The sequence below is a fragment of the Sorex araneus genome, chromosome 4 (genome assembly GCF_027595985.1).
Source record: "Sorex araneus isolate mSorAra2 chromosome 4, mSorAra2.pri, whole genome shotgun sequence".
NCBI classification, from domain to species: Eukaryota; Metazoa; Chordata; class Mammalia; order Eulipotyphla; family Soricidae; genus Sorex; species Sorex araneus.
In genome coordinates this window covers 72,909,137-72,925,858 of record NC_073305.1, presented here as the reverse complement: position 1 = coordinate 72,925,858, position 16,722 = coordinate 72,909,137, and the positions used below count along the sequence as shown (strand labels likewise).

The following is a 16,722-nucleotide window of genomic DNA, read 5'->3' as shown; positions in this document are numbered from 1 at the left end:
CCTTGTTAATTCCCAAAGGTCAGAAAAGCACGGAGTCACCCCAGTACCCTCCTGTGCTACCTTCTCTTCTTTTCTCAAATACTGCACATTCCCATATCTAGACCTTTGCTCCTGCCATACAGATCTAGAAACTCCTCCCATGTGCTCACTATCCAGGGTGATGCCTCCTCCAGGAAGCCTTTGCTGAATGCTCCCTCCCTATTATAACAGACAACAAAAACATCAGCTTAGAGGACCACCAAAAATGTTTGGGAGGTGAGTCATGAGTAGCAATTATTGCCGGGCACCTCGGAAGGACCAGGGGCCTCTAAGTTACCTCTTGTCCCCATGCAGACAGGTCTCGGCTTTAGTTTTTACCCCTTACCTTGGAAGGCCAGGCCTGGGGTCCGGCTCATGTCACGAAGGAAGCGAGTGAGGTGCGGCTGGAGGACCTCGGAGCAGCTGTGGTAGGCAGCCACGATGTACAGCAGCCTCCAGCCTCTCTGGCAGCTGTCCCTGCAGGCAGGCGGGAGCATATGAGTGGCAGGCCAGAGGCCCCCTGCATCCAGTGCTCAGGCAGCTCCTTTCTCCTGGTGAGCCCAGTGAGACCCAGGAGGGGCGCCCAAGCCCGAAGCCAAGTGGAGAGTCTGTTCCTGGGAGTGGGGAGGTAGGGAAGGATGCACGACTGACACTCGCAGAGAAACTCTTCCTGGGGCTCTCAGGGCTTCCTGAGAGCAGCTCCTTAAAGAAGGGAAAGGGGGAACCCAAAGGTCATGCAGGATAGTGACAGGTGAGTCCTGGGGTGCGGCAAGATGAAGGAAAGGGGGAGGAGGGGGAGTACAGTGGGAAATGGCTCTGCATCATGGCGTGTGTCCTGAGTGCCAGTCTGTTTTATCCTGTGTGTGAAGGTTTCATGTGGGGAAAACTGGTGATTAGGGGTTGCACTAGGGCTTCCTCTGGGAAACCACTACAATCCCTGCCCAGTCCCTGGGGTTTGGAGATGGCCATGGGGGCAGGTCTGGCCAATTAGAATTCCTGACACCCTCCAGGGGTTTATGCTCCAGGGAGGCCAATCAGCCTCCCTTTGGCTGGGTATTGGCTAGGTGACAGCAGAGCGGTTAGGGTGCATATCCAGCATGCACCTGGTGCAGGACAAACTCTCAGCACCACACGACCACCAGGGATTGCCAGCTGCAGCCCTGGAGGCCCCTGGGCACTGCTGACTGACCCGGTGTGCCCAGGCAGCATCGCATCCTCGGGCTTTTATACTGAACCACCAGCCCAACTGACCAAGAGTCACTTGCGGCATCCCAGGCTCCCTGAGCACTGCTTGGGATCCCCACACCCCCAGGGCTGGCCAGTCTTTGGCTCATGATTGGACAGATATATCCAAGTCAGACACAAGAAAAATTAATTCAGGGGCTGGAGAGACAGTGCAGTGGTTAAAGGTGCTTATCTTGCTGATAAAATAATCTGACTCTAGCTCAACCATAAAGTTCCCTGAGCACCATCAGGAGAGATCCTTGGGCATGGAGCCAGGGGTAATCCCAGAGCATTGCTGGGTGTGGCCCCACCCCTGCCCCTCCCACTCATAAGAATAGGAAAATGTAGGGACTTCTCCAGCCTGGACTCCCCTATAAGCGCCGCCTTCTTACAGATGAGTCACCGAGACCTGGAGAGCGGGGGTCCCAGCATGTCCCAGACCAAGAGGGCCACACCGGTGAGGGTAGGGTCGGGGGGGGGGGGTGAGGACTCGGGAGGGGACAGCAACAGGAGAGGCTGGACTGGCTCCTCCTGGAAGGTGGCCCCAGAGCAGGCAAAGGGAGAGGTCAAGCAGCAGCTTGCTCACTGCTTGGCGCTCGTGTTGTCCGTGATCTGCTTCACGACTTGGCAGTAACATTCATCCCGCATGACCTCATGGTCTCCACACAGCTGCAGGAGGGCAGGTGAGGTCAGAGGCTGAGGACATGCCAGGCACGTGGGGGCAGGGCTGGCACTCGGAGAAAGCCTGCCGACCCCCGCCCCCACCCCCGGTTCCCTCAATGGAGTGCACAGGGCAACTGACCTTCAGGAGGGCACAGAGCACATCCAGCTCGCTCTGGCCCTTCAGCGGGGCGTCACCCATGAACTTCATCACGGCTGCCGTAGAGACGTGTCACTCGGCCACCTGCTCCCCACCTCCACCCCCCTACGCCAGCCACTCCTGGGAGGCTGGGGCAGGGCCAGTCCAGGGCTTTTCCATCTTAAATGGAAAGGTCTGGGTCTGGGGCAGATATGAGGGTCAGGAAGTGGGCAGGGGGCCCTCCCGCACCCCCACACCTAGGAACATGTCGGTGGCCATCTTGTTGAGACTGCTGTCGCTGAGCTCAATGAGGGACTCCTGGAGCGGTGTCTGGGGGGGAGGGAGGGTGTGTCAGGATGGGGGGCTGTGAGGGTCTGTGGGGGAGGGAGGGCTGCCAGGATGGGGGGTGTGAGGGTCTTTGAGGGAGGGAGGGCAATGTAGGATTGGAGGGACCAGAAGGCCCGCCTACACTATGGTCCCATCTCAGGGAACAGAAGGGCCAGCCTGGGAACACAGGCTGTCAGGAATTCAGGCCCTCAGGTGCTGAGAGTGGCACGGTCCCCCAGGGAGACATGAGAGTGTGGAAAGGGCCGGGCCCAGGGCTAGACACCTTGGTGAAGCACAGCATGTCCTCCAGGCTTCTGAACTCGCGTCCCTCTCTGGTCTTCAGCCGGATGCAGTCCCTGCAGTGAGACAGTGTTGCTCACCCGCCAGCCACAGCATCGGAAGCCCTGTGTGCCAGAGTGGAGGAAGGGGGGGGGTGCGTCCCCCAGCCCCACAGCTAGGCCAGCATCAAGGGACCCTCCTTGGGTTGGGTGGGGACACCACTCACGGGGGTCTCTTCTGGGGGTCTCTGAAATACTTCTGGGCAAACTCCAGCATTGAGTATGGAGGAAGAGCCAGGCTATCCTCCCCATGGTCTGCGGAGCCAGCCCGGACTGGGGGGCCCTGCGGGAGGGGGATAGTTGCGGGGTCCTTGGCCACATTTGCATACCACCAGGCCCTATAAAAACCAAAGTGCTTAGACTGCAGCTCCCCCTCTGCATCCTCTGCCTCCTCCTGTCACACCCACCACATGCCCCCTCGTTTCACCCCTTCCCCACACACCACGGCCCACCAGAAATCAGTTCCTGCCTCGGCCCTTGCAGTCTGACCTCACTGACCGCCCCACCAGCCCTGCCACATTAACACCCTGGGCGGCTTCACCTACAGGCAGAAAGGGTTGGTCCTGCCTGTTCTTCCTGATCACAGACCTGCCCTTGCCCCCAGCCCCTCACTGGGACACTTCTAGGGTAACCACACGGCCATACGACTGGCCTGCATTCCACCCCAACATCTGCCTGAGCCCTCCCTGCCTCCAAGCCCAGCTGTCTCTGCCTCCTTGTGCCAGCCCCCCACCCCCCACCACAGTGCCCCTCTCACCTCCCTCCTGCGGCCCACCTCCCGGGCAGCCATGGTGGAGGCCACCGCAGCGGCCACTGCTGCAGCCCGGCCCCGGCTTGGCTCCACGGGCAGTTGCAGGAAGTCAGGGGCAGCTGCGGGCTGCACCAGCTCTGATGGGAAGCGGCCCACACGCCCGTGGACAGTTCCGAACCTCCAGCCTAGGGGTCATAGAAGGGTCTGAGGCAGAGGGTCTGCTCTGGGCACTAAAGGGGCCCTTCAGGGGTTCCTGAGTGTCTTCCTGATTCTGCCCTAGAGGTCTGCATGAGGGGTATGCCATGGTGGCATTTTTTGATGTCACATACAAAGGTGTTCAAGGATCTGTGCTCAGAAGCCTCTCCTGGTGCTCAGGGGACCCTGCTGTGCCAGGGATCAAATTTGGGTCCGTCACATACAGAGCACATACAGAAATAACCCACAGAGCTATTTCTCTGGCCCCAGATGCAGCCCAGTTACAGATGAGGAAACTGAGGCGCAGAGAAGAGAAGGCATATCTTTAGCGGGGCTGGAACAGACAGTGTGGACGCTGGCATCCAAGTGCAGAGAGCCCCAGACATTCATGTCCATGGAGATGTTCCGCAGAATCCGTGCATGGAGGGCTGGGTCAGATGGCCACAGGAGACCCGTAGACCGACCAGGCCAGTCCCCTTTGGGGTTCCAAGAACCCCCACCCATGAGTCTATAATTATGTGCAAGAAACAGGATGAGCCCTGCAAGAAGGGGGTGTCTTGGTTTAGACTCCAGCATTGGGGGGATGTGGGGGGCCCAGGATACCCACCAAAATCTGGGCTTCTCCGCTGCAGCTCCTCCAGGTACACAACTTTCTTGCGGACCACGCAGCCGGCACTGTAGCCTGCGGGCCGAGCTTGTGTCATGTTGGTGCGGGAGATGGGCTTCCCAGGCCCCCACCCTCCCCGATGCTGCTCACCCATTCGTGGCGGCTCCAGGGGCTGCAGGTGGATGATGTCGCCCTTATGGAAGGTCAGTAGTGCCGGGTCCTCAGGCAAGAAATTCCTCACGGCCACCACATAGTCGGAGTCCTGGGTTTGGGAGTGAAGACTGGGGGACTGCAGTCTCCTGCTCCTCCTCCCAGAAATGCCGGGCCCCCCACCCCTCCAGACTCATCTGGGAGCCACACCAACCCTGCAGAGGGTGTAGGGGAGGAAGCAGGCAAAGGCAGAAAGGGGCCCGGAGGACATTAGGACAATGCACACCCAGGCTCCTGGACAAGGCAACCAGGAAGGACGGGGCAGGAAGTCCCAATGAGGACCGGCTGCTGTGGATGGGCCTCTGGAGGACCCCTAACCTTCTTCAGCTCCAGAATGAAGTTGTCCACCAGGGTCTTAATCTGATGGGCTCGTGCTGAAAAGAGGATGACCTTCTCGCTGGAGAGGTTGAATTCCAGCATGTTCTGGGAGGGGATGGTCACAAACAGGATATCGGCAAAGCTGGAGGGTGGGCAGGTGGCATGAGAGCAGGACCCAGTGACCAGCATGACGCCCTTCCCCCCACCTGCCCTAGTGCTGCTTTGGCCCTGCCCCTTTCCTGAAGACATCCCCATCGACCTGGGGCTCCCCCTCACCACCTCCACCCTCTGTCACCCCCAGCCTCCCGCCCTTGCACCATGCAGCCTGAGGATTCTGTCCACACAAACCGATCGCATCCATTGGTGAGACGCTCTCCAGCTTTCTCTGCTGCCAGAGCAAACATCCTCCCTGGCTCCCAGTCTAAAGGAGCCAGGAGTGGCGGCGAGGACCACTGGAAAGGCCTCTCCCTGCAGCCCCAGCCCCTCCCGCCCCCCCAGCACATCTTAGCTGTTGCAGCATGGCTACCATGCTGGGAGGGCAGGGGGCCGGCTGGAGTGAGCAGGGGCACACTCCCTGCTCATGCACTTCCTGAGTGACCTGAGTGGCTTCACCCACAGAGCCTCAGTCTCCCCATCTGAGCTAAGATGGGCTCGACTGAAGAGAAGGTGGTCCACATACTGGCCGTTATGAATCGCAGGATTAGGAGCTGAAGAGATAGCACAGGTAGGGTGCTTGCATACAGCAGACCCAGACTTGATCCCTGGCACCCCATATGGTTCCCCAAGCCCGGTGAGGAGTGGCCCCTGAGCACAGAGCCAGGAGCACAGGCACCTGTGTCCCAAAACAACAGCAACAAAAAGCGTGGACTGAAGGAGCTGGTGGTCTCTCACATCACAGGTTGTCAGCAACGGACTGTGGAGTTCTGAGGGGAGCGGAGGCCAGTGCAACGCACCCCCGTCTCCAGGTAACCCCACTCCTGCTCCCTGCTGCTCACCTGTAAACACGCAGGACCCGCAGCTGCCCACCGGCCTCCCTGCTCCCCTTCACCATCTGCAGGAGTTTGATGCCAGTGTGGGAGACAGCCAGGATCTGCACTCCGGTGCCGACGCTGCCCTGGGCATGGGGAAGGCACGAGTGAGCCTCTTCAAACTCGGCCCTGAAGTCCTGGGAGGGCAGGGCCAGGCGGAAGCCTCGCCCGCTTGCTCGCCCACCTGTCCTCCCACATGCATGCGCACACACCGTGGCAGGGAAGAGGCGAGAGAAGTAGACCTCCCAGCTGTCCCGGGCGGTGCTGACCACGGCCCTCTTCACACTCTCGGCCACCAGGGGATGCTGTGTGTCTAGCTGGTTCTGGGCTAAGAGACACCAGATTGGGTGAGGCCCTGCCCCTGCCCCCTGCCCCCTGCCCACTCACACTCCACCAAGCTCCAGAGAGCGGAACTTGTGTACTCCTAGGGTCCACTGAGGAACAGGCTTCCACAGGGGCCAGCAGCATGCAGAGCAGGAGAGGGAGGGCGGACCCCATCCTGTCCCAACCCTCCCCTGTGGTACCAAACAGGGCCTTCATGGTGAGCCTCTCTTCCTCGGAGATGCGGAGACAGGCCTCGGAGAGCGTGTCATGCAGGATCTGTGAGATGAGGATGAGGAGTCCCGGGAACACCCCCAGCCAGGAATCCAGGCTGAATGGGGTCCACTTTATGCAGCAGTGGGATCATTGGCATGACACCCATTTGTAAAGGTCCTCAAAACCACCCTCCCCTTCCCAAGGTGGGGCTAGGGGGTATGATCTCCAGGTCCTGTCAAGATCAGACTATCTCTCGGTAGCCCCAACTCTGGGCTCACGACCCTGTCCTGGAGAGCGGGGTCTCTGGCCCAAGACCCTGGGACCCCATATGCTGACTGATCTCTGTGGGACCCCTGGAGCAGAGCGGGGAGGGCGACCCTCACCTGCCGGAACAGGAGGTCCAGCTGCACGGGGTGGCTGTAGCTCTCCTTGGGGTAGAACACCTGCGAGGCCAGGTTCCCGTGAGGTCCCTCCTGCTCCAGGCACCTGGGACTGAGCTCTGCCCCAGAAGCTCTCCTGGACCCACCCCTGGGCCCTTCCCTTCACCCCAGGAACCTCTTTGCGTAGAAAGATCCGCCAGGGGGTGTCCTGGTAGCCGTAGAAGTTGGGATTGAGGCGGTGCAGCTGAGTCTGTACAGGCTCCTCCTCAGGCTCCAGTGACCGCAGGGGAAGCCCTGGGGACAGAGGTGCGGGAAGCAGGAGTGGATGAGACGGGGGTAGGACGGTCAGGGCGAAATCTCTGCATATTGCCTCCCTCCCTCTCTCCCTCCTTCTCTTTCTCTCTCTCCTCTGACCCCTTATAGGATCTAATTAGCTAGAGCAGTGTGCTTTCTGTTTTTTTTTTAAGGGGGGCAACAGGGGTTACTCCTGGCTCTGGACTCAGGGGTTACTCCTGGCTCTGGACTCAGGAATTACTCCTGGTGGTGCTCAGGGGACAATGCAGAATACCAGGAATTGAAACCAAGTTGGTGGCTTGCAAAACATGATATCCATTGTACCAGTCTTGTACTGTGGCCCCCATTTGCTGGATTTTCACCTGTGCCCCCTGGAAATATTCAGGTGCCCACAGACAGCCATAAGACCCCTGCTGAGAAATGATGCCCAGGAAAGGCAGGTCAGCCCTGGGGGATGGGGACAGGCTGGGCAGGACTCGGCTTCAAGCGTGGACTGTCGAGGAAGGTGCTGGTAGGAAGGACCAGCTAGAAATGATGACCATTCAGTGTCCAGTGGGGCTGGAGGTAGAAGTGGGAGATGCCGGGGAGGCAGTGGCCTCTGTGGCACCTCCAGTTTGCACGGCCCGCAGACCTTGGGAGTGGTGAGTGGGGCAGGTGGCCCCGGAGCTTTCCAGGAGCACTGTAGGAGAGGAAAAGGAGGCATGGGGCCCTGGGGCAGGATAGTGAGAAATGGAGTAAGGGGCATAGTGGGGAGACCCAGAGAGGGTGTGCAGATCCTTAGGGACTCAAATGCCATGTTGAAGACTCGAGTCTATCTGAGGAGCCTCAAAGCTTTGTCTAGGGGGCGGGAGAGACAGTACATCGGGTAGGGCATTTGCCTTGCCTGTGGTCAATTCAGGTTTGATTCCTAGCACCCCATGGGGTGCCCAAGACACCACCAGGAGTGATCCCTGAGTTCAGAGGTGGAAGTGAGCTCTGAGTTCTGTCCCAAACCAAAACCAAACCCCTTTATCTGGAGAGATTTTGAGTAGGGACATACCATAAGCTGGTATTTAAATGTAACTGTGGTACAGGGGGATGGAACCCAGATACTCACACATGCAAAGCAACTGCTCAGCAGCTGAGCCACGGCCCCAGGTTCCTGATTTCTATTTTTCAAAGTCACATGGAAGAAGGTATAGAGGCCTTCAAAGACCCAAGTTTATATCCCTGATCTGACATGTCTGACTGTGCAACTTTGGGCACATGGCTGAACCTCTTTCTTCACATGAGGCACATATCACTTTCTTCACATAAGGCACAAATGGGGCTCAGAGGCTGGAATAAAGATTTAGAAGACAGGTAGGGACTAATGTGACAAAATGACCCAGGAGTCTACCTAGTCTGTGGAGACTGTCCTGTGGAGACTGTCCTGTGCACCCACAGGACCCCATAGGGAACTATGGGGACATGTGTCCTCTTGGCCCTCCCTCTGTCTCTCCATCCTGGCCTCTCACCTGGAGCGGGCTCCATGGGCAGCCTCGGAGCACTGGTCACTGGCTTCACCAGGGCCACGGCCTCTCTGGGCACCTGATTCCCCCCAAAAAAGAGTACTCTGGGCAGCAGGCAGGTCCAATCGAGGGCTGGCAGCAGGGTTTGGGATGGTCTTTGGTGTCCCCACGGGCTCCATCCTATTTTTGCCTGGATGTAGCCAGAGCCAAGACCTTACCTGGGTGCCAGCAGCTGCTGTCTGGTGGCTCAGCTGCCCCTTCAGGATCATCAGGGCTTCCTCATGGGGGTCTGGCTGCTTCACAAACACCCTCCCACCGTCCTTCCTGTAGGGAAGGACACTGAGTCCCCTCTCACCAGCCATAAGCTCCTCTCCTAGGAAATTCTCCCTCCACCCACAGGCTTCACAACAGAGAACCCGGAGAGGGTCTAGGCAGGCCCAAGGCCACTCAATACACCCAGCAAACAGTGGCCTCAGCCTCCCCTGGGTGAGGGCGTTCCTTCTATCTGCACAGACAACAGGCCTGGCCCTGTGACTCTGGGCCACTGCCCTCGAGAGTTGGCAAGGGGCTGACCTGAAGGCCTCAGGCCGGCCTGTCCTGGGCAGCTGCTGGCACTGCCTCACGATGTTTTTGATCTGCTGCGTGGGCTGTGGGAAGTGCTCAGAGTTGAGTGTTGAGTAGCGGACCAGCTCCGGGGAGGGGCAGGCTGTGACGGGCAGGTGGGGAAAAGGTCAGCCCCTAAGGACACCACTGCACTCCAGCCCCATCCCGGGAAGCGTGCGAGCTGGGAAGACACTCACTGGCCTCGGGTGCAGCTCGATCCTGCACAAGAATGGGGGAAGCCACAGGCTTTGTGGTGGGCTTGGAGGCCTTGGTCAGGGGGGCCGGGGCTGTGGGCTGTGGGGCAGTGCGCAGGAGCACCGGTTTGGCAGGGGACCCACTCCCCACAAACTTCAGTCGCGCCTCCAGGGGCAGGGGTCTCTGTGGAAAGGAAGGTGGGGCTTCCTGGGACACCTGCATCTGTCCTCAGGGACATCATGCCTGGGCCACGAAGCTGCTGGGCTCAGAGGGGCGCGACGCCCTGGCACAGCAGAGCACTCACCTCTGTGGGGGAGGGCTTGGAGGTGGGACCCAGCGGCTGCTGCTGCAGCGCCATGGCCTGCAGGGTCATCTCCCGGGCCTGGGAGAGGAGCTGGTGTGAGGAGAGGCCCGCTCGGTCTGCCCCTCCCGCGGCTCCCGCACTCACCAACAGCATAGCCTGCTTGTGGATGAAGGCTTGCTGCAGAGCCAGTGTGGACGCGTCCAGGCCTGGGACTGCGGGCCAGAGGGCGAGGTTTCAGATGAACATCTACCACCACCAAGCCCGCAGCTGCCTCCACTCCAGCAGAAGCCCTGAGAACCCCCAGGGGTCCTGGCCCAGTACCCCATCTTTTACCATGACCCCCAGGCACTGACTTGGCTTTGGCTTTGGCTCTGGGGACCTCCTGGGGGTGTCTTCAGTGCTGCTACTGCCGCCTCCTCCAGGCTGGCCTCCACCCTTCATGCGGTAAGCAATGGCTGTTGGCTTCTCCAGGTCCTGGGGTAGTAGGTGGCTCAAGTGACCTCCTGAGTGCTGAATGCCTGAGGCTCCAGGGCAACAGGCACCCGACACCCGGCACTCCTTGGGGTGGGAGTGGGGTGCCTGCTGGCTGAGTGTGTGCCCATGCCCAGCCTCTGCCTGCAGCAGCCCTGCCCGTCCTCCCCCCATTGCGAGGGCTCCCCACCCACCCCCTCTAGGGATGCAGACAGAGGCTTAGAGCGGGGCTTGGTCCTGCTGGGGCTGCCTGGGTGTCATGGGGGGAGGCACATCATAGGGGGGGCTCCCGGAGTGTGGTGGTACATCGCGCCACAACTCCCTCATCCCGGTGGGGGGGCATGGGGTGTCAAGGTGTGCCCTTCTGGGCCAAGCAGATGCAGCTCTGATGAGCACCTGCCAGATGAGACCTGCGGCCCCGGCCTAGCAGCGGGGGCCCCCCATGACCTCGAGTGGTTGGGGTCTGTGCACACGGCCAGATGGGGCCCCTCAGTACCGCGTCCCCACAGGAGAGCACAGGGCTGAAGAGGCTGTCCAGGAAGCAGTCCAGCCCCTTCTGGGGTACAGGGGGCTCTCTGAGGCTTCTAGAGTCTGACCAAGGAGGAGGCACAGAGAAGTCAAGTTCTTTCTTCCCTCTGATCACTTCCTGAAGACCCCACAAGGCTCCTCCCCTTCAGAGACAGCTGTCCCTCTCTGGGACCCGGATTCCTACCGTCCTCCTGGTGGCTGCAGCACCCATCAGTGTCAGCACCTCCAGCCACATGCCCCAGGTCTGGGGGCTTAGTGGGCATGTCCTCCTCCAGGTGCCAGCTGTCCCCAAACACCCTGTGGAAAGGGGACGTGAGGGTCTGATCCCCACCTGAAGAGCCTCTGGTTCTCCTGTGCCGCCCCACACTCCCTCGATGCCCTGGAACTGGGGGCTCTCCCTTTAAGAGCCCCTTTGATGAGCCCCAGCCCTCAGAAGCACCCCTGCAGCTGCAGGGGTGGGGCGGGGGTCACCACCTACCCTCTCAGGCCTTCTCTGCCCGCCACGGGCCCTTCTGCACCCACAATGAAGTAAGACTTCAGTCTTGGGAAGTCCTGGAGCAGCTCCAGGTCCGACACCAGGTCAAGCACGTAGTCGTGGCCCCCCAGCTCTGCCCACTGCACCCCATTCTTCATGGCCACTGTCCAGCCCCGCCAGCCATCTGCCAGCCCCCTGGTGACAGCATACAGAGGAATAAAAAGGAGGGACAGCAAGAGCAGATGCCGTCGGGGGGAACCCTGAGAGAGGGGTCATATCCCTACTGCCACCTTCCTGCCCTCCCTCAGTCCCAGGGGCACAGGACGTGCTGGACGGGGTGTTGCGGGGAACCAACCTGTGCCTCAGTATGTCTCCAGCCACCTCTTCCCCCGTGCTCCAGGAGTGTACCGGGCAGGAGAACTGGTCACCTGGGAGCAGCAGGTGCTGGCTCAGCCCCGACCCCACTGCCGCCTGCCTCTACGCTCTCATTCCGGGTCTCCCTCAGCACCCTCAGAGCCCCCCTCAGGCCAGGTTCAGGGCGATGCCTTGTGTACGTGCCTGCCCCCTACCAAGAACCGTTCTGTCTGCCACTCTCTGGGAGGGCAGGAAGGAGTGTGAGGAGGGCTGGGGGCCACTCACCATTGAAGCAGCCCACGTCCAGCACCATGCCGGCCTTTTCCTGGATCGCTGTCCACTCAAGCTGGGTCGGGGGGAAAGACCGGGCAGCTCTACAGCCATGCTGCTGAGTTTGACTCAGGGCCTGCATGAGGCGGTGCTGACAGACAGCCTGGAAGCCCTGAGGCCCGTAATCAGACACAAACCTGAAGGAGGGAGTCAGAGCTGGATGAAGGCCCACAAGTGAGCCCCGAGTTTTAAGGGATTTAAGATGAGTCTGAGACAGGCTGAGGCCACCGGGAACTCTAAAGGAGGCTGAAGAGGCCTCGGGTTAGCCTGGAAGGATCTCAAGCGACAAGTCTCCAGATTCCTAGGATGAAAGACCAAGGAAATGGCTCAAAGGGCTGGAAGGAGGCCAGAGATATAGTATAGGGGTGAAGGCACTCGTCTTGCATGCAGCTGACCCCATTTCAGGCACCACATGATCCCCTGGGCACTGCCAGAAGTGATCCCTGAGCACTGCTGGTGTGGCCCCAAAATTAAAACACATAAATAACAAAAAAGAAGAAATACAAATTAGACTATCATTTCAGGCCAGGGAAATAGTACAGGGGTTAAGGCACTTGCCTTTCATGCAGATAAGCCCAGTTCAATCTCTGGCACCACAAAAGGTCCCCTGAGTATCACCAGGAACTATTCCTGAGCGCAGATTCAGGAGTAAGCCCTGAGCAAAACTGGTTGCAAAATACCTCTTACCTGCCCCCCACACACACTATAAAAGGCTGAAGCACATACCAGAACATATGAACAGAGTTCTGGGCTCAATCCAGACACATGGCTGCTGAGCTAGGGCTACTCTAGCTGTAACTCTAGTGGCCCCAGCACCACTGCCGCTCCCCACAACAACCCCACCAAAAAATAAATAAAATAAAAGTTCTAGGATGATGTTGAAGGGGTCCTAGGAAAGTGCAGAGTTCTAGGGCTACACTGAAAGACTCCCAGGCTAATCCAGAAGTCTCGAGCCAGCACGGACCTCCAAGCACAGGCGAAAGGGTTTTGGATGGCCCACTGAACTGGCTGAAGCAAAATGTCATTGACCAAATGAGGCCCGCAGGGTGTGGGCTGGAACTGTACTCTGCTTCTTCCTCCAGCACCCCCTCTCGGAGCCCGCCTGCGTGGCCTCGTCCATACAGGAGATGGCTGTAAGCGTTCAACTTGATGAACGACCAGCAAGTCTGGGACAGGCCAGAGCTCCTCGGCCAGGAGCAGCACAGAACAGGCCTGAGAGAACCTGGGGTCACTCGGGTCACAGTGGCCCGGGGAAGACTGATGGACCCCTGTAGCACAGAGTGGTCCTGCCCAGGGGATCAGAAGATCACCCACCCCTAACTCAAAGTCAAAAAGAGGTTCAGAGAGGGGTAGTGACTGGCCCCTGGTCACATAGTAGGTGTCAACAGCATTCACACCCAGGGCTTGCTCAAGCTCTTCCTTTACCAGCACCATCCGGGACTGATGATGACCACAGTCACGCAACCCCAACCATCCCTGTCTCTGCTCTAAGCATTTCCTATGTGTCTGCAGTGTTCTCGTCCCAGCAGACCATGAAGCAGTTCTCTTCCCATTGCACAGGGGAAGAAATGGGTTCGGAAAGGTGAAAAGAGCTGGAACCTGACTCCTGCCCACACGCCCAGAGCCCTTTTCCTGACCACCCTGCCCAGTCCCCACTCCTGTGCCTCTTTGGGGTCCCTGATCATTGTGTTTTGCTACCCCGGTGTTCTGGAGTCCTCTGCACCGTCTCCAGACTCCACCCCTCCACAGAAGCCCTGTCCCTCTTTCTTACTCGGAGCCAGGCTCAGCCCTGCCTCCCCAAGGCCTCATGTCCGGGTGCTGCCCCAGGCCCTGCCCACCAGATCCACTCACTTGAGCAGGTACTTGTTGAGGCGTGAGGAAGGTGCAAAGCCACTGAGGCAGGCGGCCAGCAGGAGCCAGCCCCGCTCAGCATTGTGGACATTGGGGTTGTGCCACACTTGGTTGGCCAGCTGTGCCAGGATCTCATCCCGCAGCTCAGGCACTGCCAGTCCCTTCTGCACAATGTAGTTCCCGAAGACATTCTCCTGGGCACCACACAGGTGGGGGTCGCCCATGAAACGTAGAATCTGGGCCACAAACAGACTCTCAGAAAGTTCCTGCCAGGTCCCCACCCCCAACGTGCCAGCCTCTCACGAGCCCCTTCTCCTATCAGGCCCCCACACTACAATTGCTAGAGCCTACTTTGAAGCCTCAGTCACTTTGGGGCAAGTTAACCCATAGAGTACAGGGCCAGAGAGAGAGTACAGAGGGCTGGGTGCTAGCCTTGCACACAGCTGACCTGGGTTCAATTCCCATCATCCCAAATGGTCCCTTGAGCCCTGCCAGGAGTGATCCCTGAGCATTTCCGGGTATGGCTCCAAGACAAAAATGAAATAAAAACAGGACCTAGAGTCTGGACTCTCATGCTCAGGAGGCTCTGCATACAGCCGCAGCCCCTCCCACGTCCTCGGCCTCCAGCAGCTGCCTCAGCTCCTGCTCTGTCCAGACCCGGATGGAGATGCAGGACATTCACACCTGACATCTCTCTCTTACCGGCATTTTCCTAGACCCTCTTGGTCCCTGGGGATGATATCTGAGTTTGGATCTGCCAATCAATATCTCTTTTTATTTTTATTTTAATGAAGTAAAGGAGTTTTATTGGGGGGATTACAAGGAGGGAGGCGGTGAGCGTTCAAGAGGGAACATGATCTTCTTCAGAGGGGAGGGAGCTGAGGGTACCCCATAAAGTAGACAAAATAAGTGAAACACCCCAGGCTGAGATGTAATGATCCTAGAATGACACCTCCTCTGGACCCCATCACCTTTGCTCTCTGATACGACCACATCTATCTTGTCTTCCCTCTGTGCTTTCCCTCTGCTTTGCTCTTGCTGGCATATCCCTCCTCCTTTCACTCTAGTACAAGTGTCTCCTCCTACAAGAAGCCCTCTCTGTCCATGACCACTGCTGGGTAAGGGTCCCTGTAAAACTCTTCTGCCTCTGTGCCTCCTCTTGTCCACACTGGTGGCCACTGGCCAGGTCTGCTCTACCCATTCCTTCAGACTAAGAAGTCCTCAAGGAGAAGACCTGGATCTATTTTGGGACTCCTGAGGGGTCTGAGGCAGCCCTTTGGTCAAAAATGTGGCTGGAAAGCTGAAGTACAGCAGGCAGAGCATTTGCCTTGCACACAGCCGACCTAGGTTTGATCCCCGGCATCCCATATGGTCCCCTGAGCACCACCAGGAGTAATTCCTGAGTGTGGAGGCAGGAGTAACCCCTGAGCATTGCTGGGTGTGGCCCAAAAACCAATCAAACAAAAAATATTTTAAAAAGAAATGGCTGGGAGAAGAAAGGGGCCTCAATGTCTGGAAGCCAGTCCCGACAACAGGCTCCCCTTCCAGGAAGAAGCAGGAACTGGCAGTGGGGTCTGGAGGACAGGGCGAGGGGCTACACATTCAAAGAGGTGGGAGCAGACCATACCAGCTGGAAGATGCTCATGGCCTCTGGGTGGTGCTCGATGGGCAGCTGTGTGAGGGGCGATCGCAGGGGCACTGTCAGCATCCCGAAAGCAGGTTCCTGGGGGCACAGGAAGGCACATGGGGACAGAGCTGGACCCCAGGCACCTCTGGGTCCACTGCATTGTCAGGTGGGGGCATAAGAGCCTGTGAGGTGAGTACCCCTGTCTCTAGCTGGTGGGTGGGGAAACTCAGGCTGGGAGAGGGACAGACATTGACCATAAGTGAGTCAGAGGGAAGGACAGGCAGAGCCCTGTCCAAGCCCCTCTGGGAGGGCAACAAATGAGAGCAGGGAGGGAGCCTCTGGATGCACTGGCTAAAAGAGCCGCTTCCTTTTTTTTCTCTTTTTTGTCTTTTTGGGTCACACCCAGAAAATTCTCAGGGGTTACTACTGGCTCTGCACTCAGGAATTACTCCTGGCGGTGTTTGGGGGACCATATGGGATGCCGGGAATTGAACCGCATGCAAGGCAAACGCCCTACCTGCTGTACTATCTCTCTAGCCCAAAAGCCACTCCTCGAACCCTATCCCTGACCCTCGGCTGCCCCAGACTCCCCTGATCAGCCACTGAAGGGGCCAGTCCTGACTGCACACGGGCTGTGAGTTCTGCTGTCAGAGCTCACTGACCAGGGCTGTTCACGCCCAGACCTGTGGTTACCTTGAAGTGGCATCGGACAAACTTGACCATGGAGTAGTTGTTGATGTCCAGGGGCAGTGTGACACGGGGCTCAGCCTGGAGCCGTGGAGTCCGTACAGGGCACACCTGGGGCACCTGGGTCGGCCCGATGCCTGTGGAAAGGGTGGGCAGAAGGTGAATGGATCTGCCCAGCCCAGCCCAGCCCAGCCCAGCGCTGACCTGCCTACCTGCTGCTGCTCGCAGGAGCCTGGCCAGCTCCGCTGGGACTTGCAGGTGCCCCACGGCCACCACCTCCCGCTTGTTCAGCTCCTAGAGAGGCAGCAAGCACGGACTGAGGGGCAGACCCACCACATCCCCACTAACTGACTTCCCCTCTTATCCCCACTCCTGCTATCCAGACTCCACACCCACCTCCTGCTCCCGAAGCCGCTGCTCTGCCTTCAGCTGCAGGAGAGAGACGATGAAGGCAGGGGTCGCGGCAGAGGTGCTGGCAGGGCCCGGTGAGACCGGCTTACACGGTTTGCACACACAGCCCAGCCAGCTCGAGGAGCAATGGGCCAGCATGCCTGCTGGCTGCAGGCAGCTGCCCCACAGATGACCAGAGACGAGCCGGGGAAGAGAGAGGGACAGCCAAGGAGAGACAGAAGCGAGGGGCTGAAGGAGTGAATGAGGCCTTGGGAGAGGCCAAGAGGCAGAGCAGCATTTCCAAGAAGCGGCTGAGAGATGGGGGAGGAAACCCGCATTCTGCCACACCCCACAGCTCCAGAGAGACTTCAGGGAAAGCTGGGCGGTTCTT

General features: G+C 58.9%; 1 protein-coding gene across 1 annotated transcript in view; it reads right to left on the bottom strand.

Moving 5' to 3' along the window:
• MYO15A (myosin XVA) overlaps nucleotides 1-16,722 on the bottom strand; it is a 49,903-nt gene that overhangs the window by 10,730 nt on the left and 22,451 nt on the right. The window contains exons 26-56 of the mRNA XM_055135758.1: nucleotides 16,154-16,235; nucleotides 15,948-16,078; nucleotides 15,255-15,350; nucleotides 13,628-13,863; nucleotides 11,732-11,913; nucleotides 11,448-11,520; nucleotides 11,096-11,287; nucleotides 10,802-10,914; nucleotides 10,586-10,680; nucleotides 9,972-10,092; nucleotides 9,763-9,830; nucleotides 9,619-9,696; nucleotides 9,317-9,497; nucleotides 9,090-9,222; nucleotides 8,735-8,840; nucleotides 8,523-8,595; nucleotides 6,908-7,026; nucleotides 6,736-6,795; nucleotides 6,340-6,415; nucleotides 6,028-6,143; nucleotides 5,783-5,901; nucleotides 4,788-4,929; nucleotides 4,410-4,521; nucleotides 4,260-4,334; nucleotides 3,464-3,642; nucleotides 2,874-2,989; nucleotides 2,652-2,724; nucleotides 2,299-2,371; nucleotides 2,045-2,118; nucleotides 1,829-1,911; nucleotides 365-495 (exon numbers count right to left, since the gene is read on the bottom strand). Of these exons, the coding sequence (XP_054991733.1) occupies nucleotides 365-495; nucleotides 1,829-1,911; nucleotides 2,045-2,118; nucleotides 2,299-2,371; nucleotides 2,652-2,724; nucleotides 2,874-2,989; nucleotides 3,464-3,642; nucleotides 4,260-4,334; nucleotides 4,410-4,521; nucleotides 4,788-4,929; nucleotides 5,783-5,901; nucleotides 6,028-6,143; nucleotides 6,340-6,415; nucleotides 6,736-6,795; nucleotides 6,908-7,026; nucleotides 8,523-8,595; nucleotides 8,735-8,840; nucleotides 9,090-9,222; nucleotides 9,317-9,497; nucleotides 9,619-9,696; nucleotides 9,763-9,830; nucleotides 9,972-10,092; nucleotides 10,586-10,680; nucleotides 10,802-10,914; nucleotides 11,096-11,287; nucleotides 11,448-11,520; nucleotides 11,732-11,913; nucleotides 13,628-13,863; nucleotides 15,255-15,350; nucleotides 15,948-16,078; nucleotides 16,154-16,235 (3,508 nt within the window). The remainder of the gene's footprint in view (nucleotides 1-364; nucleotides 496-1,828; nucleotides 1,912-2,044; nucleotides 2,119-2,298; nucleotides 2,372-2,651; nucleotides 2,725-2,873; nucleotides 2,990-3,463; nucleotides 3,643-4,259; nucleotides 4,335-4,409; nucleotides 4,522-4,787; nucleotides 4,930-5,782; nucleotides 5,902-6,027; nucleotides 6,144-6,339; nucleotides 6,416-6,735; nucleotides 6,796-6,907; nucleotides 7,027-8,522; nucleotides 8,596-8,734; nucleotides 8,841-9,089; nucleotides 9,223-9,316; nucleotides 9,498-9,618; nucleotides 9,697-9,762; nucleotides 9,831-9,971; nucleotides 10,093-10,585; nucleotides 10,681-10,801; nucleotides 10,915-11,095; nucleotides 11,288-11,447; nucleotides 11,521-11,731; nucleotides 11,914-13,627; nucleotides 13,864-15,254; nucleotides 15,351-15,947; nucleotides 16,079-16,153; nucleotides 16,236-16,722) is intronic.